The sequence below is a fragment of the Pelophylax lessonae genome (genome assembly GCF_965119305.1).
Source record: "Pelophylax lessonae genome assembly, chromosome: 5".
Lineage (NCBI taxonomy): Eukaryota > Metazoa > Chordata > Amphibia > Anura > Ranidae > Pelophylax > Pelophylax lessonae.
In genome coordinates this window covers 85,274,043-85,300,797 of record NC_138772.1, presented here as the reverse complement: position 1 = coordinate 85,300,797, position 26,755 = coordinate 85,274,043, and the positions used below count along the sequence as shown (strand labels likewise).

General features: G+C 45.0%; 1 protein-coding gene across 1 annotated transcript; it reads left to right on the top strand.

Annotated features, from left to right (window-relative positions):
* Positions 1 to 1,752: 1,752 nt before the first annotated feature.
* On the top strand, positions 1,753 to 26,737 carry ZNF438 (zinc finger protein 438). Its single transcript, XM_082259917.1, has 3 exons — positions 1,753 to 1,955; positions 7,670 to 9,395; positions 25,779 to 26,737. Exons 2-3 carry the CDS (start codon positions 7,705 to 7,707, stop codon positions 26,347 to 26,349), a joined length of 2,262 nt encoding a protein of 753 aa, XP_082116043.1. The 5' UTR covers positions 1,753 to 1,955; positions 7,670 to 7,704; the 3' UTR covers positions 26,350 to 26,737.
* The last annotated feature ends 18 nt before the right edge of the window (positions 26,738 to 26,755 follow it).

Here is a 26,755-nt window from a genome sequence, read left to right as displayed (position 1 = left end):
CAAATAGTGCAGAAACATTTTTTTTTTCCTTCAAATCGGTGCTGCGCCGCAAAGCAGGAGTCACACTGATTTGAGCAGTTCCATTGCTGACAATAGGGTGCTACTTGTCATGAAATTTGGACCTGTCAAATCGAATGACAAGCTGCACCTAAGTGCACGAGGACTTAAAGTGGAGTTCCAGCCTGGGGGGGGGGAATTAAAAGTCAGCAGCTACAAATATTGTAGCTGCTGACATTTAATATAAGGCCACTTACCTGTCCAGGGAGCCCGCAATGTCGGTGTTCTGTGAGAATTACCTACCCCGTGAGAAATGCCTACCCTCGTCACTTCCTGTCAGGAACAGCTGGGCAGCGCAGCAGTGCACATGCTCACAGCCCCGGAGACGTAATTGAACAGATGAGGAGCTGACTAGTGCGCATGCTCTGAGGGTATGAAATGATCATGGCAGTGTGTGTAACGCGAGCGGTTACATTAAAACAGCTCGGCTGCAATATGAGTAATCTCCGCTCCTGTCCCTGTCACTACCCTGATCTTGGCTAGTAAATATAAAAGCGGCTCTCGGCTCCGTGATTTATCTTTTCATACACCCGCCGCCGCTTTTATATTTACTAGCCAAGATCAGGGAAGTGACAGGGACAGGAGCGGAGATTACTCATATTGCAGCTGAGCTGTTTTAATATAACCGCTCGCGTTACACACACTGCCGTGCACCGGAAGTGACGAGGGTAGGCATTTCTCACGGGTAGGTTTTTTTCACGGAACATCGGCACCCGAAGCTGACTCGTCCATCGTCACCAGGTGCAGGCGCTGGTATCCTTACTAAGGGAAACAGGAAGTAAAGCCTTGCGGTTTCACAGCCTGTTTCCTACTGCGCATGCACAAGTCGTGCTGCGCTTTCTAAATGGTCCCGCTGTCTTCTGGGTTCTGTATGTGTCTGTGGGGGGGGGGGGGGCACAAATGAGGTAGGTTGCCGTGGCGCCCTTACACGAAGTGAGAGCGGGTACCTGTTTTTGACAGGTATCCGCTCCCTCCTCTACCCTGAAAGATGCCAAATGTGGCACCAAGAGGGGGGGGGGGGGGTTAGCAGATAAGCGTAGCTTCAAATTTTGGGTGGAACTCCGCTTTAAGACTAAAGCGAAGATCTTTTTTAAATTGTATTGTACCTATGCTGCCTCCCTTTATTTTGTGAAGCGTTACACATTTGTAACCCTGTGGGTCCTCCAGCCTTCCAGCTGTATTCATGGGTTAAATAAAACCTCCAGCTCACTGAGTTCTGCCCAGGGGCGTTACTACTGAGAATAATAATAAATATGATGGAGGGGGGAGAGTCAGCACAGGGAAGTGTGTTCAGGAGGAGAGCACAGCATTGTGGGAAATGTAGTTTTCCCCTCATTCACTCCTCTGTAGTTCTAAACTGAGCACTGCACACAGACTGCCTGCAACATCACAGAGGCAGCCATTGCACAGGGAGCAATGAGGAGATGGGGAGGAAAGCTAATAAAAAGTAAGTTTGTGTGTCAGCAGCTGCATGTGTCTTCTCCATGAACATCATTGTACACATTGCTGCCATGCCTTTCTTTTTGAAAACACAAAACCCAGCAAAGGTGGAGATGTGCTTTGAGTACAATAATAATAATAATAATAAACACAGACAGAACTTTCCACTGACTGACGCAGAGTGGAAGATCGCCTAGTGCTGGTGACGTCATCTTCTGGCGCCCCCTCCCTCTCAGGCACAGACGGCCGGGAGTGGGCGGGGCCGGCGTGTAAGGTTGCCCTGGGAAGTGGCGCGAGGCGGAAGGAGGAGAGAGGAAGGTGACAGAGCTGAGCCCGAGCTCCTCCTCACCTGTGTGGGGCACAGACAGGCTGGCAGAGCCATGACCTGTGTGCCAGGCACGGTGCCTCTGCAGAGAGAAGGCAGACTGTCCTATGTGTGAGGGAAGCCTTATCTCCAGGTACTGGCTGTGTCTGTGTATAGTCTGTGTATATGGAAGCCTAGGCTCTCACCTGTTCCCAACCTGCAGACAATATGCACTGTTCCTCAGCAGGGTCCCATAATGAATGAGTCCCTCACATTGGTAAATGTGTTGTGTTTTCTTGTTTGCCAAATCGCAGGGTGCTGTCTAGTTTAACCACTTGCCTACCGGGCACTCCCCCCCCCCCCCTTCCTGCGCTGATAGGCAGCACTTATAGGTGGGATTAATTGGCAGCACTGTTGGGACTGCACTGATAATCAGGACACTGATGTCCCTTTATCACAAGCCGGTTATCGGCTTTCTTCTCTCCTCATGCTGTCAGTGTGAGAAGAAAAAAGCCAAAAACTGGCTTGTGTTTACATCTGTGATCAGCTGAGTCCTTCTGCAGGTAGGGACTCCCATTGAAATGAATAAACTACCGGTGTGCGGATCATACAAGTGACAACCTAGGCTACTGGGGGGGACTTAAATCGAAGTTCCGGCCTCAGAAATGGTTTGGAGATAAAAAATACCCCCGGGGGAGTCAGGGCTAGTGCATTCCAGAATGGATAGCCTCTGAACTGTCCCGGGTCGCACTTACCTTTTAGAAGAAAAACTTACCTTGAAAATGTCTTGTCCAGCGCTGCCATCTCAGGTGTGGGCAGCTGAAGCCAGGGCGTCCTCTTTCGTGTCCTCTTCGTCCCAGAATGCCCTGCACCGGCCCCGCTCGTCACTTCTGGTGCAGGTGCGTCATCCCTGCACAGCTTCTGGGCATGCCCAGAAGCTGTTAAGCAGGGAATGAGGTGCCCGCACCGGAACTGACGAGTGGGGCCGGTGCAGGCGCATTGATTCCTGGGAGCGATGACTTTCAGCACCCAGGAGTCATCGCAAGCAGTAAGAGATGACGCGGGCCACAGAGGGAGGAAGTAGAAGGAAGGTAAGTATACTTTCGTAAAGAAAAAAAATCGGCACTATCCATTTGTTTTTTAGGGGATTTAAAGCAAGCGGATGGCTCAAAGGTGTTTTTGAGGCCGGAACTCAACTTTAAAGCGGTGTTCCAGCCTCACCCCCTCCCCCTCCAAAAATTAAAAGTCAGCAGCTACACATACTGTAGCTGCTGACTTTTAATATTAGGACACTTACCTGTCCTGGAGTCCAGCGATGTTGGCACCGCTGCCGATGATTCCATTGGCTGTCTATTGCTTTTGCCGCCATTGCTGGTGGGGGAACCCGGCAGTGAAGCCTTGCGGCTTCACGGGTGGGTCCTGCATGCGCCGCACTGTGCATTTGGATTGGCTCAGTGTTTGGGGGAAGGAGGAGGGGGCCAAACTTCCGAGGGACGGCGCCGTCTCCCGGAAGTGGGGAAGGGTACCTGTCAAAAACAGGTACCCGTTCACCCCCTCCCCCTGAAAGGTGCACCGGAGGGGGGAGGAAGCAAATAAGCGGAATTCCACTTTTGGGTGGAACTCCGCTTTAACCACTTCAACTCCGAAACATTTACCCCCCTTCACGACCCAGCCATTTTTTGCGATATTTCACTGCATTACTTTAAGGCCCCGTTCACATAGGGGCGACGCTACTTCGCACCGCGACCTCCGAGGAGCGGCCGCCACGGACTTCATAACATTGAAGTCTATGGCGGTCGCCTCCTGGTCGCCCCAAAGAAGCTCCGGACCCTTTTTCTAAGTCGGAGCGACATGTGTCGCTCCTATTAGAACGGGTCCGCAGCTTCCCTATGGGAGGCGACCTACGGCGACCTGTGAGGCGACCAGGTCGCCTCAGTGTGAACCGGGACTAACTGGCAATTGCGTGGTCGTGCGACACAAATAAATAAATAAAACATATATCCTTTTTTTTTCCCACAAATAGAGCTTTATTTTGGTGGTATTTGATCAGCTCTGCATTTTTTTGCGCTAAAAATAGAAAAAGACCAACAATTTTGAGAAAAAATAAATACATTTTTTTTACTTTTTGCTATAAAACATATCTAATTAAAAAATATAAAAGAAATTGAATTTCTTCATCAATTTAGGTCAATATGTATTCTTCATGTTTTTGGTAAGAAGAAAATAAATCCCAATAAGAGTATATTGATTGGCTTGCTCAAAGGTTTTAGCGTCTACAAACTATGGGATAAATTCATGGAATTTTTATTTAATTTTACAAATGATGGTGGTAATCAGCGACGTATAGTGGGACTGTGATATTGTGACAGACAAATCGGACAATGACACTTTTTGGGAACCAGTGACACTAATACAGTGATCAGTGCTAAAAATAGGCACTGTCACTATACTAATGACACTGGTTGGGAAGGGGTTAACAGGGGCGAACTGTGAAAGGGTTAACTGTGTGCCTAGCCAGTGTTTGTGCACTGTGTGGGAGGTGCTTTTATTAGAGTAAGGCATGGATCCATGTTCCTGCTTTGCAGGACCAAAGGATCCATGCCTTCTGTACTGACAGACTGGCACTCTGCCTGTGTAACGAATGATCGGCGGGTGCCGGCGAACATCAAGTCAGCATTAACCCCCGCTACTCGGAAGCCCTGTAGCAGTAAAACTGTTATAGGGCGGTCAGGAAGTGGTTAAAGAACTCTGGACACAATTTTTGTTTTCCCCTTTCATGGGACTGTGCCCACACTGCTTGGGTTAACTGCTTGTTTTTGATTGCAGAGCGGAGATATAGTTGCCAAATCCACTGATCCTCAGAGCACAAGACCGGTCTCCATCGCTCCTGCAGATGCCAAAGGAGAGATTTGGGGTCTAATAGACCCCGGATCTCTCCATAAAGAGGACCTATCACAGCCCATGCTTTTAAAAGGTATAAGAAATAAAGTTTATCAAAAAAATAAAATTTAATAAAAAAAAAAAAAATGTAAAGTTCCCCTGTGCTCACAGGCAAATGCGCACATAGGCCACGCACGCATATGTAAACAGCGATCGCAGCACACGTAAGGTATCGCCACGAATGTCAGAGCGAGAGCAATCATTTTAAAGCAATTATTTTAGCGCCAGACCTCCTGTGTAACTCTAAACTGGTAACTTGTAAAAGCATTGCCTACGGAGATTTTTAGGTACTGTAATTTGGCGCCGTTCCACCTAGCAGACACAATTATAAACAATTGTGTGTTATATATTGCGCAAATATTGTGTGACCTACTTTCATGGAAAAAAAGTAACAAATAAGTAAAAAAAATGAATAATGTAGCATATGCAATTGTAACACAAGACATATTCTAATTTAAAACTTTCTCCCCTTCCTGCCCAGGCCGATTTTCAGCTTTCAGCGCTGTCACACTTTGAATGACCATTGCGCGGCCATGCAACGCTGTACCCAAATTAAATTTATAATTTTCTTCCCACAAATAGAGCTTTCTTTTGGTGGTATTTAATCATCAATGGGTTTATTTTTGTTAAAAAAAAAACTAGAAAAGACCGAAGTTTCTGTCAGAAAATGTACTGATGGGTACAGATTGGTGTCACTGATGGGCACTGTTGGGGCTGCATTGTAATCAGGGCACTGATGATCAATGCCTTGATTACCTATACAGGTCTCCCCTATGTGGAGATGCCACTGATCGGCTCGGCTCTCCTCACGTTCTGTCACTATGAGGCAAGGAAATCCGATAAACGGCATCTCCTTGTTTACATGTGATCAGCTGTGATTGGACACAGCTGATCACATAGGTAAAGAGCTGTGGTCCCTCCGTGTCCCAGGGGCGATCGCAGTGAGACTGGACGATATCCTATGACGTTGATCCAGTACGTGGTCCTGCCTGCTGCCATTTGTTTATACAGCAGGTGGGAGGCGGGGGTAAAGGGATACTAAACATACAATGTTTATTTACCACTATCTCCTCTTTTTATGTTTAAGGCTCCATGTACACGGGACGCTGGAAATGGCCGTTTAGGAGCAGTTGGGCGTTTTTTTCAGAAGCCCCTGAACCCACCTACATTTTATCTTATCTGTCCATGTACACATGGTCGTTTACAGTCATTTGCAGGCAGTTGCTTTCAGGGACTGTTTTTAGAACGCAATTATTTGCGTTCGAACGTGTGTTTCCGGCGTTTCAAACGCACAAACGCGTCCGAACGCGTCTGAACGCGATGACCCGCGTTTAGCGTTCGCGTTTTTCCACTTTTAAAGGGGAATAATTTTTTTGACCTCTAGGAACGCTTCTAAACGCAAACGCCCGCAAACGCTGCTAAACGCCCACTAAACGCGGGTACAAACGCGACTGAACGGACGTTTCAAACGTTCTAAAAATTCCAGCATTCAAAGGGACTTTTAACAACGTCCCGTGTACATGGAGCCTTAAGATCATGCCACTGTATTTCATTTTATATAAATGCCGGTTCACACCAGGAATTACACAGGCAGGTGCTTGCGTTTTTGGTAAAGGTGAACTAAACCTTTTTCTTTTCAATCTGTAGCCACAGTAATTTTCCTTATAATTCATTGCAATGTGGTAGGGGTTCTGTACAGAGTTGGTGTACAGACTGCCCCCAAAGATGTTATTTCCTAGTTGTTGGAGGAACTCTGTAGTAAGACACAAGTCAGGCTTCAGGCTCGGTTTACACCGGTCACGCTACATTCAGTGCAATGGAAATGTTCTAATCGGAGTGACTGAAGATGCTCCAACTTGGAAAAAGGTTCCTGCAATATTTGGGGCAATTTCAGAGCGGCTTGCATTGACTTCTATTAAAGAAGTAGTTTGCAAACTGCGCTGAAGTTGCACTGTGCAAGGCCTTAGGCTAAGTTCACACTTGAAAAATATTCAAGCCAGAGGAAGGTATCTCATTGAGGGTGCAATAAAGTTCAGGCTCCAATAAAAATAAATAAAAAAACAATGCACATTTTTTTTCACCTGTAAGCGCCGGTTCACATAGGAGCGACGCTACTTTCAGGGGCGACCTCCGAGATCGCGGTGCGAGCAGCGTGCCGCGACCTCGGAGCGGCCGCCACGGACTTCATAACATTGAAGTCTATGGCGGTCGCCTCCTGGTCGCCCCAAAGAAGCTCCGGACCCTTTTTCTAGGTCGGAGCGACTTGTGTTGCTCCTATTAGAACGGGTCCGCAGCTTTCCTATGGGAGGCGACCTGCAGCGACCTGTGAGGCGACCAGGTCGCCTCACAGGTCGCCCTAGTGTGAACCGGGGCTTAAAATCATGTGCACTTATCATTGTTTTTGTTATTGTTTTAAAGTCTTTAAAACGTCTGCCTCTTTTTTGGCTGTCTGTCCCAATTTTAGGAGATTATGCATCACTTACAAGTGAAAGTTGGTAAAAAATCTCTGCATTGCTTGTCTGACAAGTTTCAGAAAGAATTAATAGTGACGGAAGTCACTAGATATGCTCCCTACACAGCTATGACCCCTCCATTCAAGATCCAATAAAAATGTACTTCTAGGTGCTTGCTTGCTGTTTATCTTCAAAGCTTCTGCTGGTCTCTAAACCTCTAGCACTTTTATTAAATTATAAACAACCTAAATAACTGTCCTCCTCCTTTCCTTTTCCCTCCATACCTGATTGACCAGAAAGCGGAGCATTTATTAGTCTTAGAGTTTTGGGGGTTTTTGAGATCTCCAGGTTCTCTGAAGATAAACTGAGCTGACAGGCAGGAACCTGGGGCCACCTTACAATAGAAGGTGAGCTCACAGCTTTCCTTTAAAAATGATCTTTGCTATTACCTGTACTTCTTTTTGTTTTCCTATAGATGAATCTACGTTTTCCACGGGCTCTAGTGGGACAATGCAATCCAAGAAAACTCTACAAAGCAAAACCCATTTCAGGACCATTGCCCCAAAAGTTGCACCAAAGATTGTTTCCTCCTGTCCTCCCTCTTTCTCGCCCTCTGTGGCAGACATCACTGCCTCTAATGTAAAACCCTTGATTATGCCAACTCAAAACTATGCTTTAATGAAAGTCACTGGCCAAGATGGCACTTTTTCTTTGGTAGCTTTGCCACAAGTCTCTCCATCAATGGGAGGACAAGTCATTCAAACTACTGGCATACCTTTACAGGAAAATTTTAAATTACCCATTCCAAGGTACCAGCCTAACCAAAAGTCATTGTACAAGAAGTCAAGTGTACCAAATAAAACAAAGTTAGAAAAATCTGCTGTTGGTAAAATTGAAGAGCATAAGGATAGCATTATGAAAGCAGATCCTAAAGAAGAGGCTTCAGCACCAAAACCTGCTTCTGTGACCACTTCTGAAGGGGCTCCCTCTGAAAGCGGCATGTTTCCAGGTGGTGGAACACAAGTTGCTAACATAACTAATTCAGACTTGCCATGCATTAATAAAGCTGCCCCTTCAATGATACCTGCAACTAGTCCTGCAAAGCTCAGTGCTGCCCTTGAAAATAAAGTGGTCCTGAAAGACAGTGGGACTCCAGTGAAATGCAAAAATGCCAAAGTGACAGATTCAGCAAATCCTGCAGCAGTTCTCTCTCCTGTGGTTTTTGGCAGTCCAGTTCATCTCGTTTCATCTGTGCCGAGGGGAAAACTGCCCATCTTGCCTTACTCAAAAATCAAGAAATCAATTCTTTCTAATTGTAAACAGCCAGCAGGCCCGTCCAAGCCACCACCGTCAAATGTAACCCAGGCTGGAATGCAGGCATCTGCAAGTGATGTCAGGGCTTACTCATCAGTCAGTATATCACAAGTCCCCACAATGGGTAGTCCATACAAACCAGTCCCTAAACCCGATGAGGATTTAAACCAACAGAATGGTGTGCCAAGTAAGAAAAGAGGGAAAAAACGAAAAGCTTCAGCAGAGATTTTGTGGTATCAGACTAAAATGAGACTGGTTGGAAACAGGCTAATTATGTGCAAGGAAAGGGTCAAATCTCAGGCTGCGGAGGCCAATGATAAAAATAATGCAATAGTAAAGAAATACAGGAGCATTATGCCAAAGCCTTTTGTTGACATTCAGGGCTTGGCATCACTTAGCAGCTCTTCCTCTGTACTACAAACTCAGACAGGCGAATCTGCCCTTAGAAATCGGATGATAGGTGTTAGAACACATAGGTGGAGGCAGAGTGACACTTTGGCAGTGGCTGAAAATAACTGTAAAATCCCTTCCTTGTTTTCAAAACAGCTTTATAAATGTCACATCTGTGATCATAGCTTTCAGTTTAAGCACCATCTTCAAGACCACCTAAACAGTCACAGCAACAAGAGACCCTACCACTGTCGATTATGTCGCAAGGCCTATGTGCATTCGGGCAGCCTGAGCACACATATGAAGCTTCACCACAGTGACAGCCGCCTCAAAAAGCTGATGTGTTGTGAGTTTTGTGCCAAGGTGTTCGGACACATCCGTGTATATTTTGGTCATCTCAAAGAAGTACATCGCGTTATCATCAGCACAGAGTCATCAGCTAAACAAGTGGAGAGGAAAAGTCAAATCCACAAAAAAGAACCCAATATATTAGATGGGTAAGTGTTATTCATATATGCATTCGTTTTAGGATCTTTAAACACCTAACTTGGAAACGCAATAAAAGGCATTTTAATGCGTTGGAAGATTCCAGTGTGTAAATTCGCATTCAGTAATGGTTTTAGAAGCAGTCATAGCATTCCAAAATAACTTTACAAATAGTCAAGTTGTTACTAGTGGTTAACCACTTAAGCACCGGAGGATTTGGCTGCTAAAAGACCAGGGGGTTTTTTGCGTTTTTTTACTGCGTGACTTTAACGGACAATTGCGCGGTTGTGTGACGCTGTTCCTAAACGAATTTGACGTCCTTTTTTCCCCACAAACAGAGCTTTCTTTTGGTGGTATTTGATCACCTGTGCGATTTTTTTTTTTTTTTTTTTTTTGATCATGCGCTATAAACAAAAAAAGAGCGTAAATTTTGCAAAAATAACAATATTTTTCACATTTTTTTATATGAAATTCCCCAAAAAGAAATGTAAAAATCAAAATTTTTTTTAACATTTTCGGCCCATTTGTTTTATGCTACATATGTTTGGTAAAAAAAATCGCAAAAAGCGTATTTTGATTGGTTTGCGCAAAAGTTATCGCGTTTACTGACAAAGGGAAAGATTTTTGTCATTTTTGGTGTTTTTTTTTTTTAACGCGTAATGGCTGCGATCTGTGATTTTTTTTTTTTTTTTTTGGTACTGCGACATTGCGGCGGACAGATCGGACCTTTGACATTTTTGACACTTTTGGGGCTACCAGTGACATTACTGCAGTAATCAGTGCTATACATATGCACTGTTACTGCAAAAATGACACTGGCAGGGAAGGGGTTAACTGTTTTGGAGAGGGAGGGGTTAAGTGTGTCCTAGGGGCGTGTTTCTAACTGTAGTGGGACATGGCTATTGGTGTAAAAACAAAGATCAACGGTCCTACATAGAACCGTCTGATCTTCATTTTTACACCAGGGAGAATGATGGGCGGCTTGTTTACATAAGCCGCTCCGCCTTTCTCCCTTCACCGGAGCGATCGTGAGTGACCGGCGGACGATCGGGTCCGCCGGTCACACGCACTGACTTGTCAGTGAACGAGCCGGGGCGGGCGCGCGCCCGCCTGCAATTGGCTCACAGGTCAGTGACAGGCGAGTGACGTACCCCTACGTCACTCTGCCTGGCCGGGGCTGACCCCTGCAGTATATAGTCCTGCGGCGGTCGGCAACCGGTTAAAATGTGTGTGTGTGTACCCAAAGTGTCACTAAACCCACTTCATAAAAAACTATCAATAAATGGTGTATTACATGCTGTTCATATACTCAGGCGTTATGAGATTAGTTTTCTGTACTCTGCAGAAGTCATGGTTGATCCTGCTGTTCTCTGTCTCTCCCTTCTGCCCAAGTCCCCTATGGAGTTGCACTGTAGAGCACCGTTGGCAGCTCTGCACATGCTCAGTTTTCAGTGAGTTTCTTTGCTGAGCATTTCTTCCCTATCACATCTGAGCAGCCCATGTGACTATAGAGTCGCACGTGTGGGCGTATACACAGTGGTAAATGATAGCCCACTCCCTCCTTCTCCATGCCCACTAACCAGCTAAACACAATGGGGGTGGGATTTTACATCTTGATGGAAGCGTCTCCTATCTGTTATTCTAAAACCCAGACTGGAGGGGTGTGACAGCCTGTGACTAGCAGAAATCTGCCCATGCCATGTTGTTAAATATAAAAATTTTGATCAAATATATATTTGTATGTCAATTTTAAAACCGTTTATTGATATTAATTATTTATTTTTACTCTGTATCCCAAAGGCTGTTTTCTTCTTATTTATTTTTTTATTTTATTTTGAACATGTGACCAGCAGCAGAGGACTAGAAGCTTCTCCTGCTTATTTTTCCCTGCAGACAGACTGGGAACGATATAGACCAGCCGTCATTAAATGGCGGCCCGCGGACCAAGAACGGACCGCACAGTGCTTTCGCCCGGACCGTCAGGCCGCCACCTACGAGCAGGCATTGGTTTGCTGGGATCGCGGGTGTCCCAGCAACCAGTGACATCCACACCCCTCCCCTTCTTACTGCAGCTCCCGGGTCTTTCCCGGGCTGCGAGTTAGGGGCGTGACGTCTCGTGCACGCCCCGCCCCCTGCTCCTCACTGCGACTCCCAGGTCTCTCACTCCCCGCCAGGCGGCAAGTTAGGGGCATGACATCTCGTGCACACCCCGCCCCCTGTTCCTCACTGTGGCTCCCGGCTCTCACTCCCAGCCGGGCCGCAAATTGTTCGCGGCTCCTGTCACACATTGCAGTATGTCTCGGATTTTCTGCCCCTCGCAGCCTCCTGACTCCTGCCTCAAAGGTATGTGGGGCACATTTCAAAAGGGATTGCTGATCAGAATATTTTTTAAAGTGCACACTGTTGGGCATATTTTGTTAAGGGGCACACTGATGGGCACATTTTGTTGTGCCCATCAGAGTGCCTTCTAAAATAAAATGTGCCCATCACTGTTTCCCTTAACATAAAAAGTGCTCATTAGCATGCTACACTATTTATTTTACGTTAAGGGTCACGCTGATGGGCACATTTTATGTTAAGAGCAACGGTGATGGGCACGTTTTTGTTGTACCCATCAGAGTGCTCCTTAACATAAAATATGTCCATCAGCGTGCCCCTTATATTATGTTAAGGGTCACACTAATGGGTGAACTTTATGCTAAGGGTCACGCTGATGGGCATATTTTGCTCTGTCCATCAGAGTGCCCCTTAGCATAAAATTTGCCCAGCAGCGTGACCCTTAGCATAAAATAAGGGTCATGCTGATGGGCAAATTTTATGCTAAGGGGTACGCTGATGGGCACATGTTACGTTAAGGGGCACGCCGATGGACATATTTATGCTGTGGGACACACTGATGGGCATATTTTAGGTTAAGGGGGCACACTGATGGGCACAATTTATGTTAAGGGGGCACACTGATGGGGACAACTGACGAAAGGGGGCACTGTGATGTGGACAACTGATGTAAAGGAGAACTGTGATGGAGACACCTGATGTAAGGGGGCACTCTGATGGGAATGCCTGACGTAAGGTGGCACTGTGATGGGGACACCTGATGTAAAGAAGCACTGTGATGGGGACACCTGATGTAAGGGGGCACTCTGACGGTAATGCCTAAAGTAAAGGTTGCACTGTCATGGGGACACCTGATGTGATGGGCACAGACTTGAGATTCGGACCTCGGCCCAAAGAAAATATTAGCGACCGGACCTCCTTGAATTTTAATTCATTACCCCTGATATAGACCATGTGACACGTATATTAGGAAAAAGGTACTTAGATATATATATATATATATATATTTTTTTTTTAATTAGTTATTAGTGCCATCATCCACATATAGAAAGAGAAGGGGTAATGTAAATAAAACCGTGTGTGTTAGTATCACCTTAAAAGGGAACTAAAATGAGAATAACAGTTCTGTGCCCGTGAGGTCCCTTGCTGGCATGCGCATCTTCTACTTGGCTTTTTCCGGGTGCTGGTCTTTGACCATCTTGATTGGCCAATGCAAGATAAAGTCACTTCTGCGCATGTGCAGGAGATCAGTCATCATGGCACACAAGCACTGTGCCAGAATGTAAACTGCTACATAGTTACATAGTTAGTGAGGCTGAAAAAAGACACAAGTCCATCCAGTTCAACCTATGATGTGTGTGTGTGTTTGCTTTTAACCGTACATTGTATACCCCTGTATGTTGCGGTCTTTAAGGTGTCCATCCAATAGTTTTTTGAAACTATCAAGGCTCCCCGCTGATACGACTGCTTGCGGAAGAGAATTCCACATCCTTACCGCTCTTACAGTGAAGAACCCCTTACGCACTTTAAGGTTAAACCGCCTTTCCTCAAGTTTTAGTGAGTGGCCACGTGTCTTATTGTATTCCCTTACTCTGAATAGTTTGTTCCTTATGCTAGGGTCGCCAGTACAGTATTTGTACATTGATATCATATTCACCCTCAATCGTCTCTTCTCCAGAGAGAATAAGTTCAGTGCTTGTAGTCTTTCCTCATAGCTGATGTCCTCCATTCCCCTAATTATTTTTGTTGCCCTTCTCTGGACTTTCTCCAGTTCCAGCACATCCTTCCTGAGGACCGGTGCCCAGAACTGGACAGCATACTCCAGATGTGGCCGGACCAGAGTCTTGTAGAGTGGAAGAATAATCTCTTTATTTCTGGAGTGAATCCCCTTTTTTATACAACCCAGTATTCTGTTGGCTTTGCTTGCAGCGGCTTGGCATTGCATGCCACTTCCAAGCCTGTTGTCTACCAGTACCCCCAGGTCCCTTTCCATCCTAGACTCACCCAGAGGTTCCCCCCCTAGTGAGTAGCTTGCTTTCTGGTTACTGGCCCCCAAGTGCATTACTTTACATTTTTCTACATTAAATCTCATCTGCCATGTAGTTGCCCACCCCGTTATTTTGTTCAGGTCTGCTTGCAAGATTTCCACATCCTGCATAGAAGATATTGGCATGCCTAATTTAGTATCATCTGCAAATACTGAGATTGTACTAGATATCCCCTCCTATAGATCATTTATGAATAAATTAAACAGGATTGGTCCCAGGACAGAACCCTGGGGGACCCCACTTTCCACACCCGCCCAATCTGAGTACTCCCCATTTATCACCACCCTCTGGACTCTCCCCTGGAGCCAGTTCTCTATCCAGGTACTCACCCTATGATCCATACCTACCTTCCTTAGTTTGTACAGTAAGCGTTTGTGGGGAACGGTGTCAAAGGCCTTTGCAAAGTCCAGATACACCACATCCACAGGCTTACCTTTATCTAAGTGGCAGCTCACTTCATCGTAGAAGGTTAATAGATTGGTTTGGCATGAACGATTTTTCATGAATCCATGCTGATTACTACTTATAATACCGTTTTCATTACTAAAGTCTTGTATGTGGTCCCTTATCATTCCCTCCAAAATTTTGCAGACTACTAGGCTACACATGCACAGCTTAGTGTACATTCTAAAGACTGCAACCAGGCAGTTGGGTTTGTTTATTTTTTTTTTTTATAGCAGAAAGCAGAAGAGACATTGGATGTCTCTTCTGCAATCAAGAGCCTGCCTTATTGCAGCTGTTAATTTTAGACCTAAATTCTGATTACCTTGGGTAGAGTAGGGAAGGGCTTAAACCTTTCAGTTTGTTGATGTCTGTGTCTTGTTGCTGAGATTATAATTCCTGTTGTGAAGACTGAACAGGAAGTGAGGAAATCTCTACAAAGTGAGAACCCCCCCCCCCCTTAAACAGTTGTCCCCATTACAAAGTCTCCTCACACCTCATGTACTTTGACAACTGTAAAATTCCAATCACTTTGTTTCAGTGGCATTGAAACAAATGTGGCAAATCTTCCCACATGAACATAAACACCTGAGAGTGGTTATAATTTCTCCACATTCAAACCAAAACTAACAAATAAAAAACTAAAAATTACTAAACCCAGGAGGCTGCATTCACTATATCTGGTCTCTTAGAGCCGGTTCACACTGAGGCGACACGACTCCTTACTACTTCGGGGGGCGACTTGTGCATTACATTGCACCACAACTTTGGAGCGACTTGCAGGGACTTCACATAATGGAAGTCTATGCAAGTCGCTCTGAGGTTGCCCCGAAATAGTACAGGACCCTTTTTCTAAATCGGAGCGACTTGTGTCGCTCCTATTAGAACGGGTCCTGTAGCGGTCAATGGACCGCGAGGGAGCGCGACTTGTCAGGCTGACAAGTCGCCTGACAAGTCACGCTAATGTGAACCGGCTCTTATAGTACACGGAACATGGAAATGCAATTATTTTAGTAAATATAAACTACTAAACACCTTTTCTCATCAGCAGTATATAGCAGCCTTGTGACTTCTATCAGTGTCTGGCTGAGCACTGGTTAAAGGTTGTAAGAGGAGTTTTCATTCTCTTCTGACTGTCCTATGAGGCTACATTGGCCCTGTGCCGATCACATGCATCCTCCCAAGAAAAGAAAACTCTCTAGCAATACACACCAAGCTCAGCATGTGCAGAGTTGCCTCCAAGGCTCTGTGCTATCAGCAGATGGATTCATTTTATTGTTGTGGGTTCAGTAACACTTTAACCACTTGCCTACTGGGCACTTTTTTCCTCTTCCTTCCCAGGCTAGCTTTCAGCACTGCCGCACTTTGACAATTGCGTGGTCATGCAATGGTGTACCCAAACAAAAAAAATTATAATTTGTTTCACACAAACAGTGCTTTCTTTTAGTGGTATTTAATCCCCACTGGGGTTTTTATTTTTTGCTAAATAAATGAAAACCAGGTAATTTTTCTCTTTCTCTGATGAGACGGCACTGATGAGGAGGCTCTGATTAGCAGCACTGGTGGGCAAAGATTGGCAGCACTTTTGGGCACTATTGGAACTACACTGCTAATCAGTGCCCTCCGGGATCATGTCGTAAAGAGCCACTGATTGGCTCTTTACCTCAATTTGTGATCAGCAGTGTCCGGAGGACAATACAATCAGAAAGCACGCTGCCTGCGCCCAGTGTGCACGATCACGGGATGCCGTCATGATGGCAACCCAGAACTAGACGACTGCGCTTTAGCCATCATTCAGCTATAGCGTGGTCGACAAGTGGTTAAAGAAAAAAAGTTTTGATTTTACATACACTTTATATGTTTATATAGAGATGTGCTATTAATGATGATTGTAATTATTATAAGACCCCGTTCACACTGGGGCGACCTGTCAGGTCACCGTAGGTTGCCTGCCATAGGGAAGCTGCGGACCCGTTCTAATAGGAGCGACACAAGTCGCTCCGACTTAGAAAAAGGGTCCGGAGCTTCTTTGGGGCGACCTGCATTGACTTCAATGTTCTGAAGTCCGTGCCGGCCGCTCCGAGGTCGCGGTGCGAGCTGCGCGCCGTGACCTGTGAGGTCGCCCCGGCAAGTCGGATTGCCCCAGTGTGAACGGGTCTTATACAGGATTTATATAGCTCCAACAATTTGTGCAGTGCTTTACAAACAAGAAGGCAAGACAGTACAGTTATAGTACAATTCAATACAGGGGGAGTCAGAGGGCCCTGCTCGTTTAGAGCTTACAATCTAAAAGGGAAGGTTAATTGATACAAAAAGTAATTACTGTGGGGGATGAGTTGATAGAGAAAACAAAGGTATGGTTGTTAGGCAGAGGAAGAATAAGCTTCTCTAAAGAGATGGGTTTTCAGAGGTCGCCTAAAAGTGGACACAGTAGAAGAAAGTCCGATTGAATGGGGGAGGGGGTTCCAGAGGAATAAGGGAGGCTCAGGAAAAGTCCTAGAGTTAAGCATGGGTGGAGGTGACAAGGGAGCTAGAAAGGGAGAGGTCTTGGGAGGAACGAAGAGAACGATTGGGTTGGTATTTTGAGACTAGGTTAGTGATGTAGCTGGGGGCAAAGTTGTGGATGGCTTTGTCAATTGTTGATAGTATTTTGAATTTCATTTGTTGGGTGAGCAGAAGCCAGTGGAGGGATTGGCAGAAAGGGGTATTAGACACTGAGCGATTGGTGAGGTGGATGAGTCTGGTAGCATGATAAGAATGGATGACCACACACCTTCAATCATGGCTAGAAATCTGTTGTCTTTATTTCCACCATTTAAAAACAGGACATCAGCACACACAGACAGCAAGGACCCTGCTGATGTCCTATTTTAAAATGATGGAAACAAAGAAGACAGATTTTTAGCCATGGTTTGAGGTGTGTGTCATCCATTTTATTGCATTATCACCGGCACAAACCTGAGTTTCCTGTGTTGTGGCTGGGCAGTAAGTGGTGGACCGACCTAGAGCTGTACATCCTTTCTTTTTAAGTTGTGTTAGTAATTTTAGCAGGTTGACTGTGGCGTGGCTTCTATAGCTGCAAAGAGCATTGTGCTTGAGTGTTGGTGAATAAATGTGCACAAAGCCCAGGCTTCAAGTGTAGCAGTCTTCCTGGCAGTCCAGTCCTTAAGAGGCCCAAATGGACAAATCTTCCACCTGGAACAACCCACTGAAGGTGTGCACTGGAGGCTTGCAGCAATCCTCTTCAATTCGGGTAAAAACCAGGGCTATAAACAAACATAAATAGAAGGTGCACCAGACTAGTGCATTACTGTATACATTTTTAATGAATAGAAAATATAAACCATTATACAAATATATAAAAACCATCAGGGCAAAGTTTCATGGGACAAGCCCTCTTCCCTAGAGCTAACCATGTTATTTTGTTAGGCCTGTGTTTTGTCGTCTTTTGTGAGTATAATGTTTATTTTTCATCCATTAGAAAGTTATACAGTAATGCACTAGGCTGGTGCGCTGCCTTCTTATGTTTAAGTGTAGGTGGCCTTTAACACCCATGTATCTGCAGTTTGCCTATAACCATTCTCAGGCATGGGTCCTTGATGCAGTGAAAAAATAAAGTTCAAACTGATAACTAGGAATGTGCACCTGGGTGAATTCCTAGTTCTCTGAACACGCTGCCTGTTTACAGTTTGGATTTTATTCTAGTGATTGGAAGGCAATCTCCTAATTCACAATTATGTGAACATCATTCATGATCATTCATGAGCAACAATAACTGCCCCTGTGTATACATAATTGCAAACTACATAAAGACAGGCTTTTAAAATGGTGAAGATTAAGGCCCCTTTCACACTTGTGCGACTTGTCATGCGATTTGGGACTGCAAAATCGCATGACAAGTCGTTCTCCGCGATTTCCACTGAGCCCCATTCATATCTGTGCAACTTGAAGTCCCACCGACTTCAAAGTAGTCCCTGCACTACTTTTGGCATGATTTTGATGCAATCAGAGTAAAAGACATTATAAGCCCAGTCAAACTCGCATCAAAATCGTGGCAAAAAGTTGCGTCAAAATCGCGGTAAAATCGTGCGACTTTGAAGTCGCACAAGTGTGAAAGGGGCCTAATTCAACTCTGGAAGCTGTGCCCAAAGAAGTCCGAGGACAAATGATTAGTATTGTCTGTCAGCTCCCTGCAGTTGATCTTTTCCACATTACTTACTTACCAGTCTTGTTCCACACTGAGTCTCTGGATGGGGTGGGCATCTTGGTAAAGGAGCAAGACTTTGCTTCTTTATCTCAGAGCCTACTGTAAGGAGATCAGTAAAGTGGGGTACACACTAGTATAAAATCTGCCGAAAATTCCCGTCCAAGGTAAAATCGTCTGATTTTCGGCTAGTGTGTACACAACTGTCAGCAGCCCATGCTTTACATTTTAGACGAAAAAAAACGAGGGACAAACACCAAAATGATATATCGTCCGTCCCCAGCACGACCAATTTTCGTTTAATGTGTATGCAGTACGTCTGCGAAAAATCGGATACGAAAGACTGCGCATGATCTGAAGTTGCTGATGATCGGGAGGTCTAGGAACAAATGTCCCAAAAAAATAAATAAAATCGGACGAGAAATTTCGTGAACATTATGCACTGTCAACTAAAAACGGTTATGACGGCTGAGCATGAGAGAGAAAAATCGGAAGATATTTCGTCCGATTTTAGTCAAGTGTGTACGAGCCTTAAGCAGCACAGTAGTGACATTACCAAATTTCCTGGGACTAGCAGTGTCCCAATATTACACTCCAAATATACAGTTTTGAATTCAAGACAAACTACAGTATTCCTTTTTAGAGCACTGCTTTGACACAATTTTTTTTTTTTAAATCTTTTTATTGAAATATAAACATAGAAAAACAGTTAAACAAACAATGGTGCAAAGGCTCAGACGGGAGCCGAGAATACCAGGCATGTAGGCATGTAAGGCATAGTACCCGCGCAGGGGTCCAATATAAAGCACAGTAGATATATCATCACACAGGCCTTGAGAAGAAGGCATATATAAACAAACTACATATCATAAAGCTAGTGCAAAGGGCCCCACGAGACCCACCCAAGTGGCCATGTAGGAGACCTGAAAAGGCCCCCCCACTCCGGGAGCATCGAGACCCACGGACTAGGAACCACAAACAGTGCGGAGCCGTATGGCACAGGTCCCCTCAATCACTACCAGCTGTGGCGGAGTCCGCCAACCACCTGGACCATACTCTGTCAAACTTTTTGGGACACCCCCTGTGGGCATATGTGTCTTTGTAGAGGGGAAGAACTGAGTTCACCAGAACCCGCCAGTGGTGCACCGTGGGTGGGGAGCGTTGACGTCAATGAAGTGCAATAGATTTTCTGGCATAAAAGAGTAAGAGACCGAGCAACGTCCGGTCCGCCACCCGGGTCACCAAGTCATCGAGCAGCCCCAAAAGACAAATCCTCGGGGAAGGATCTAGCGATACAGAGGAGATGCGATTGATCATATGGAGCACCCCGGACCAGAAGGCAGAAAGTTGAGGGCAGGTCCAGAAAATATGGAGGAAATCCCCCGGGACCTGGCCACACCGCCAGCACTCCGGAGAGTGGGAAGCGTGAATTTTATGCATCCGGTGCGGGGTGAGATAGGCCCTGTGGGCAATTTTGAATTGGATAAGCCTATCACGTAGAGAAACTAGCACTTGAAACGGTTGTTCCCACATGTTAACCCAGTCCTCCTGGTCCAACGAGCAAGGAGACCAGTGAGCTCCGGAGAATGGACCCGAAGGAGATGTGCATAAAGGGTCGACACCGCCTTCTCCGAGCAATCGTACCTCAAAACCCTCTCCAGGTCCGATTGGACCATCTGAGAACTGCCGGACGGAAACTGGGACCTGAAGGCATGGGAGAGTTGTAGGTATCTGAAAACCAGCGACGAAGGGACCTGGAACCTATCTGTAAAAAAACTAAATGGGGGAAAGGAGAGATCCGAGGAGATATCCGAAATCCTTTTAACATTGTGCAGCGTCCAGATCACCGGGTCTGGGAGGGAGTAAAGATGAGACAGGGTGGGGTTATGCCACAACGGCGCATTTGGGGAGACGGCAGCGTCCGGATAGCCCTCAAGCTGCAAGCCAGTGTTCCAGGCCCGCATAACCGCGGTCATGGAAGATGTGGGCCCGTGGGGGGCTTTAGGTCCCCTAAAAAGCAAATGTGAGAGAGCTTCCACTGATCCGAGCACCGCCGCCTCCACCGCCGTCGCCGAGTTATGGAGGTCCGGATTGAGCCACCAAACAGCCGAGACCAGCTGGGACGCCAGGAAATACTTGTGGCAGTCTGGGAATGCAAGTCCCCCCTGGGAAAGGGGCCGCATCAGGGTGGACAGTTTATATCTCGGGGGGGCGAGGCCCCCATAGAAAAGAGAACAATTTGTTCAGGGAATGGAAGAAGGACTTCGGTATCCACCTGGGAGAGTGGCGGAAGAGATAAGTGAGCTTAGGTAGCACCTTCATTTTAATCAGATTGACCCTCCCCAGAAGGGAAAGGGGCAGATTCTCCCATGCCTTCAGTTTAGCCCTGATCGCCACCACCACCGGGTCCAGATTAAGAGCAATAAAATTCGCCACATCACTAGAGATGCACACCCCCAAATAGACCAGCTCCTCCACCCACTCCAATGGAATGTCAGCCGGTGCCGAGGAGCGGGCCCCCTGGTCGATCGCCAACAGTTGCGATTTGGTCCAGTTGACCCTCAACCCCGTCACCCGTGCGAACTCCTCCAAGACATGCAGCACCCCCTTGAGCGAAGAGTCGGCGTCGTTAAGGCACAATTAACATGTATCAAAAGGCTTAACACAACAGATCTCTACTTTTTGAGTTCAGTCCCACTTTACCATACAGTAATATTATTTAAGTCAAATGGATTTATAAATTAGTGAGAATATTGGAAATGCTATACAATTCCTTAAAAAACAGAAATAAGCGGGGTAGAATAGCCATATATTGGTAGAGTGAATATAGATAGATTAGGTATATTTGATACAACCTAAGAAGAGGGAGAAAAATGATTCTTTTGGTTTTGCGTTTCTGTCATCCTACTCCACACAACATTTTTCTGTTAAAAAGATTATACGACGACATTGGCATGTTCTAAAAAGTGATTGAGTATTGGGCCCCCTCCTTCCTGATCAGCCCCAGGTGGTCTTCAGAGGGGTTCCACCATTGAAACTCCAGGTGGCTCCTAATGTTAGGGATCCCCCTAGGGTCATGTCCTTCTTTCAAACTATGGGTGGTTTTTTCCCTTGCAGAAAATGTGCCATCTGTCAGTTGAACCACAATAGAAGTAGACGAATTTGTTCATTCACCTCCAGTTCTACAGGCCAAGACTTTAAGATCAAGCCTTTTATATCCTGTACTACGAGATATGTAGTTTACTTGTTGAGGTGCCCTTGCGGGCTAGACTATGTTGGCCGCACCATAAGGGAGCTCCACGTTAGACTCAAGGAGCATGTGGCCAACATAGTCAAGGGGTTCCCGAAACATAGTGTCTCGAGACACTATGATCAGTGTCATCAAAGGGATCCAAAGGGAACCATCTTCCTTGGGATAGACAGATTCACCAAAAACTGGAGAGGTAGTAATATGACCCGGGGGGTATCCAAGCTAGAAACCAGCTGGATATATAGGCTTAAGTCCTATACCCCATTGGGTCTGAACATAGAATGGGATCTGAATGCGTTTATCAACAATTCCTAACATGGTCCCATTACTATGTTCCCCAGTTTGTGGATATTGTGCTGTGACCTATTTTGGGTAGATTTAAGAAATGTCCTCATTTTTTAGTTCTTCCAGTCTTTTCAACTGTTTTAATTTGATGTATTTTAATGTTGTTTTTATATTTTGGTTTTTTTCCGCAATGTGAAGAGATTGCTGTTTTTTCCCCCTCCTGTGGTCTGAATTGCGACCACCAGATGGCGCTGTGTTCTCCGACTAATTGGCGTGTTGACTTTTAATGGTGAGAACTAACGCCATTGAAGTCTAACAAGTAAAAGCCTTTTTTCCTCTTTTTTGCGCGATTGAATCCCATGTCATGTGGTGATTGGAAGGTTGGGGGTATTTTGCCTCTATGTTCCGTTCTGAAAATTCCCACATCCGGGTGGTGGAGCGCAAGCAGGCCATTTCCGGTTGTTGGTGGATTGAACTACTTCCGCCCGTCTCGATCCTATATATATGGCGCTGACGCCGCAGGACCACACCCCTAGACGACGTCAACTCTGACGAAATGCGTCGGGTGGAGCCTGTGGCGACGCACGCCACACCAGGAAGAGACACGGCGGCCATATTTTTGGTGGGATGCGCGAGCACCCGACCGTTCGGAGGTGGATAAAGCAACGCTCTCTAAGTGCGGCTATCTTGTAAGTGTACTTATTATCCTTGGGGAGCAATAAACTTCATAAGCAGTGTACACTATGTGTTGGTATTTTGTTTCCTCACATGGGGACCCTGTAAGGACCTAAGGATTGTCCGTTTGGTGGAAGATTTCAAAGGAGGAGGAGTGATTGATCCCGGCTTCCCAGTGCTTGTACCACGGGCGTTTTTTGACCTTTGTGATGAGGGTCAATGCGATCTGGTAAGGATCAGTGTGTGCGGGTGCCTGGTGGTGGTTTCCCATGCTGAGGATCTTCACATTTCTTCCCTTCTTTGTGAAGTCTTTTTTGTTGATGCACGAGAAAGATTTTGAACTGTTGCTTTTTCATCCACGCCGATCAAGGACATTTCTTTGATTTTAGCTACCAGATTAGCGCCACATTTGTATTTTTTATTATTATTGATCTTTCTGTTCCAAAGATTTGTGTTGGCTGCTTTTCGCATATTTAATATTATTTTTATTATATCTTAGCGCAGCAATTACATGTTTTATATACAATCAAATTCATGGAATTATTTGAAAGTTCCTGCTCTAGTTAAACTAACCAGCTTTTGCAAAACAAATTTAAAATAGAGTAGCATTCTCAGCAACAGGTCAACCACAATGTCCTTTAAAGCTGTACTCCGGTCAGACCGCAAAATACACATATGAATTGTGGTAGATGCTTTGACTGCTGAAGGATTTGTAGTTCTGTTCAACCAGTCTTGAGATTTTTAAGTTCTGTCTGTCAGGGCAGTAAATCTGATTTACACTGCTCAAAATAATTGAACACTTTGTAAACACGTGAGATCTCAATGGGGAAAAATATCATGCTGGATATCTATACTGATATGGACTGGGTAATGTGTTAGGAATGAAAGGATGCCACAAAATTTGATGGAAATGAAAATTATCCCCCTACAGAGGGCTGAATTCAAAGACATCCAGAAAATCAAAATGAAAACAAAAGATGCAGCAGGCTAGTCTTTTTTTCTGAAATTTCATTGCAGCAACTCAAAATGGTACTCGGTAGTTTGTATGGCCCGGGCATGCTCCTAATGGGAGGATGAATGATGTCCTGGGGTATTTCCTCACAGAATTGGACCAGGGCATCACTGAGCTCTGAAACAGACTGAGGGGCGACCTGGCAGCGTCCGATGGACCGAAAACATAATGTCCCAGAGGTGTTCTATTTGATTTAGGTCAGGAGAGCATGGGTGTCATTTAATGGTATCAATTTTTTCATCCTCCAGGAACTGGCTGCATACTCTCACCACATGAGGTCTGTGCGTCCCTCCATGGATATGCCTCCCCAGACCGTCACTGACCCACCATCACCTTTCACGTCTGTCACATGCTCAGGGAGAACCTGCTCTCATCTGCGAAAAGCACAGGGCGCCAGTGGCAGACCTGCTAATTCTGACATTTAATGGAGAGTGCTAATCAAGCTCCATGGTGCGGGGCAGTGAGCACAGGGCCCACTAGAGAATGTTGGACCCTCAGGCCACCTTCAGTCTGTTTCTGATTGTTTGGTCAGAGACATTCACACCAGTGGCCTGCTGGAGATCATTTTGTAGTGCTCTGGCAATGCTCATCCTGTTCCTCCTTGCACAAAGTAGCAGATACCGGTCCTGCTGATGGGTTAAGGACCTTCTACCGCCCTGTCCAGCTGTCCTAGAGTAACCGCCTGTGCCTGAAATCTCCTCCATGTCCTTGAGACTGTGCTGGGAGACACAGCAAACCTTCTGACAATGGCACATATTGATGTGCCATCCTGGAGGAGTTGGACTGCTTGTGCAATCTCTTTAGGGTTCAGGTATTGCCTCATGCTACCAGTAGTGACACTGACCCTAGCCAAATGCAAAACTAGTGAAAAACAGTCTGACGAAACTTCAGCAAAATGGACTAGCCTGCTGCATCATTTTTTCACTTTGATTTTCAGGGTGTCTTTGAATTCAGCCCTCTTTAGGTTAATAATTTTTAATTTCCATCAAACGATGTTGCATCCTTTCGTTCCTAACAAACTACCCAGCCCATATCAGTAGATACCCAGCTTGATATTTTTGCCCATTAAGCTCTGATGTGTTTTCAAAGTGTTCCTTTAATTTTTATGAACAGTGTATAAAAAATACTAACAAAATACCATAACATAAACTTAGAAGAAATGGACACACACACACATACAGGTTGCGCTTTCCGATACCCAGAGGTTGGTGAGGAGGTAATCAGCCGAGTTTTATCTTGTTTAATGAGCTGTCTAGGATGTTTTAAATGTGAATGTCTACATTATTTTCTTAAAATAAAAAGCGGATGGTTTTAGCACTATGAACTCTTCCTTATAAATCCTGAGTAAAACATGATGCGTGTGGAGGGGATCTAGATAGTCCCAACAGGGGCCCGCTGGTGAGAGGGCTCATATCAGGCGGAAGCATACAGAACCTGAAGACCATTTATATATGCAAAAAGGCGCGGTTTGACCGGTCTGGCAATTCCCTAAGATGAGCGGCCAATTCACTTAATGGAGGCTAGTGGAGGTTACTTATTCACGTATATAGAACTACTTGAGCACGATTAACAGCAGGGGCGAGTCTCCGGTAGATGGAGTACCTGCACACACAATTAGATTATCACTAATATTTCCCTATTTGGACATTTTTGATGTTTGCTGTGTTGTTTTCAGATACATTTTTTTTTTTGCTGACAATGTACACTTTATAGGGACATTTTTTACTTGTATAAGAAGGATGCATTACTGATCCATCTAGCATTTCTTCTAAGTTTGTTAGTATTTTGTTGATATTGTTTATATATTACACAAGTGTTTTGAATAAGTTTACCATTTATTTATATTTGATACCTGAATATTATTTTTTGTGTTCAGTAATTAATGGTTGCAGCTTTTCACTAAAAGGTATAGGGGAGCTTCATTCATTTACATAGCAGTGCATAAGTACTTTAACACAGACGGCTCCTTGTAAGCACATGGGCACTGCAGCCCATCTGATTTTTCTCCCTCTAAACCAGCTCTGCTATTCAGTAATTGTGAATAGCTAATGACAAACCAAGATTCTTGCACTGCTTGTAGAAAGAAAATGAATGTTTTAATGAATAAAGAGCTGCAATAATTGGTGTCTTTTATATCTGCAGGGACAGGAACCAGAATGAAGATGATGTTCTTCATGGACAAACAGATGAAATTCAACTACAGATAAAATGTGGACGTTGTCATTTCATCACGCCTACATTTTCAGACATGAAACTCCATATGTTTTGTGCACATGGAGATGAATTTAAAGAAATATTACAAGATGGCGTCCTAGAGAACAGACAAGGTGCTCAGGAGGAGGTGGTCAAACACGCAACTCACCACTGGAAGTTGCTGAGTGAGAGGCGGAATGTGGTCAAGTGCTATAAATGTGATGAGGAGATTTTTGGTTCCATCAGACTGAGGAAACATGTATGTGTTTCAGATTCTACTCTTGGTGAACATAAGGAAACTGAGATCGCTCCATCTGTAGGACAGAATGAAGACCTTCCATCTGCATCTTGCACTGAAATTAAATTTCACTGTGGAAATGTTTTTAACTGCCTGCTATGTAAACAAGTATTTGAAATGCAGAATAAGCTCCTCGAACATTGGAAGACAAAGCACAACTGTGATGATCCCTTTTTACTTTGGACAATTTTTAGTTCTTATGCTAAAAACGATTCCAAATAGTCTCTAAGTAATATTACTTTTGTTTATGGAAAGCAGCACATGCACTATGGATCGTGAATTCCAACTTGGTTTTGAACTGTGAGATTTTTTTTTTAAAAAACCTAACGTTTCAGCTTTAATTTGTTCATTTGAACAGTTTGAGTTAGTAAAGGCAAAATGTACTTTTTATGGCTTTTTAATATACATTCTGGAAAATGGTTTATTAGAAAGTCTGACACCAAAATAGATCAGCTGTAAAACAGATTTGTAACGTTTTAGTTCCTGACACATGCAAGGCTGACCTGTTATCTGTAGTGCCTCAGGCTGGTGGTCTGTTTCTATCTGGTGGCTGTACAAGCCTGATAACTATGGGTGTTGCAGCCTCTCACTTGCTGATCTAATCTGCTACACAATCTCCTCCTAGCCT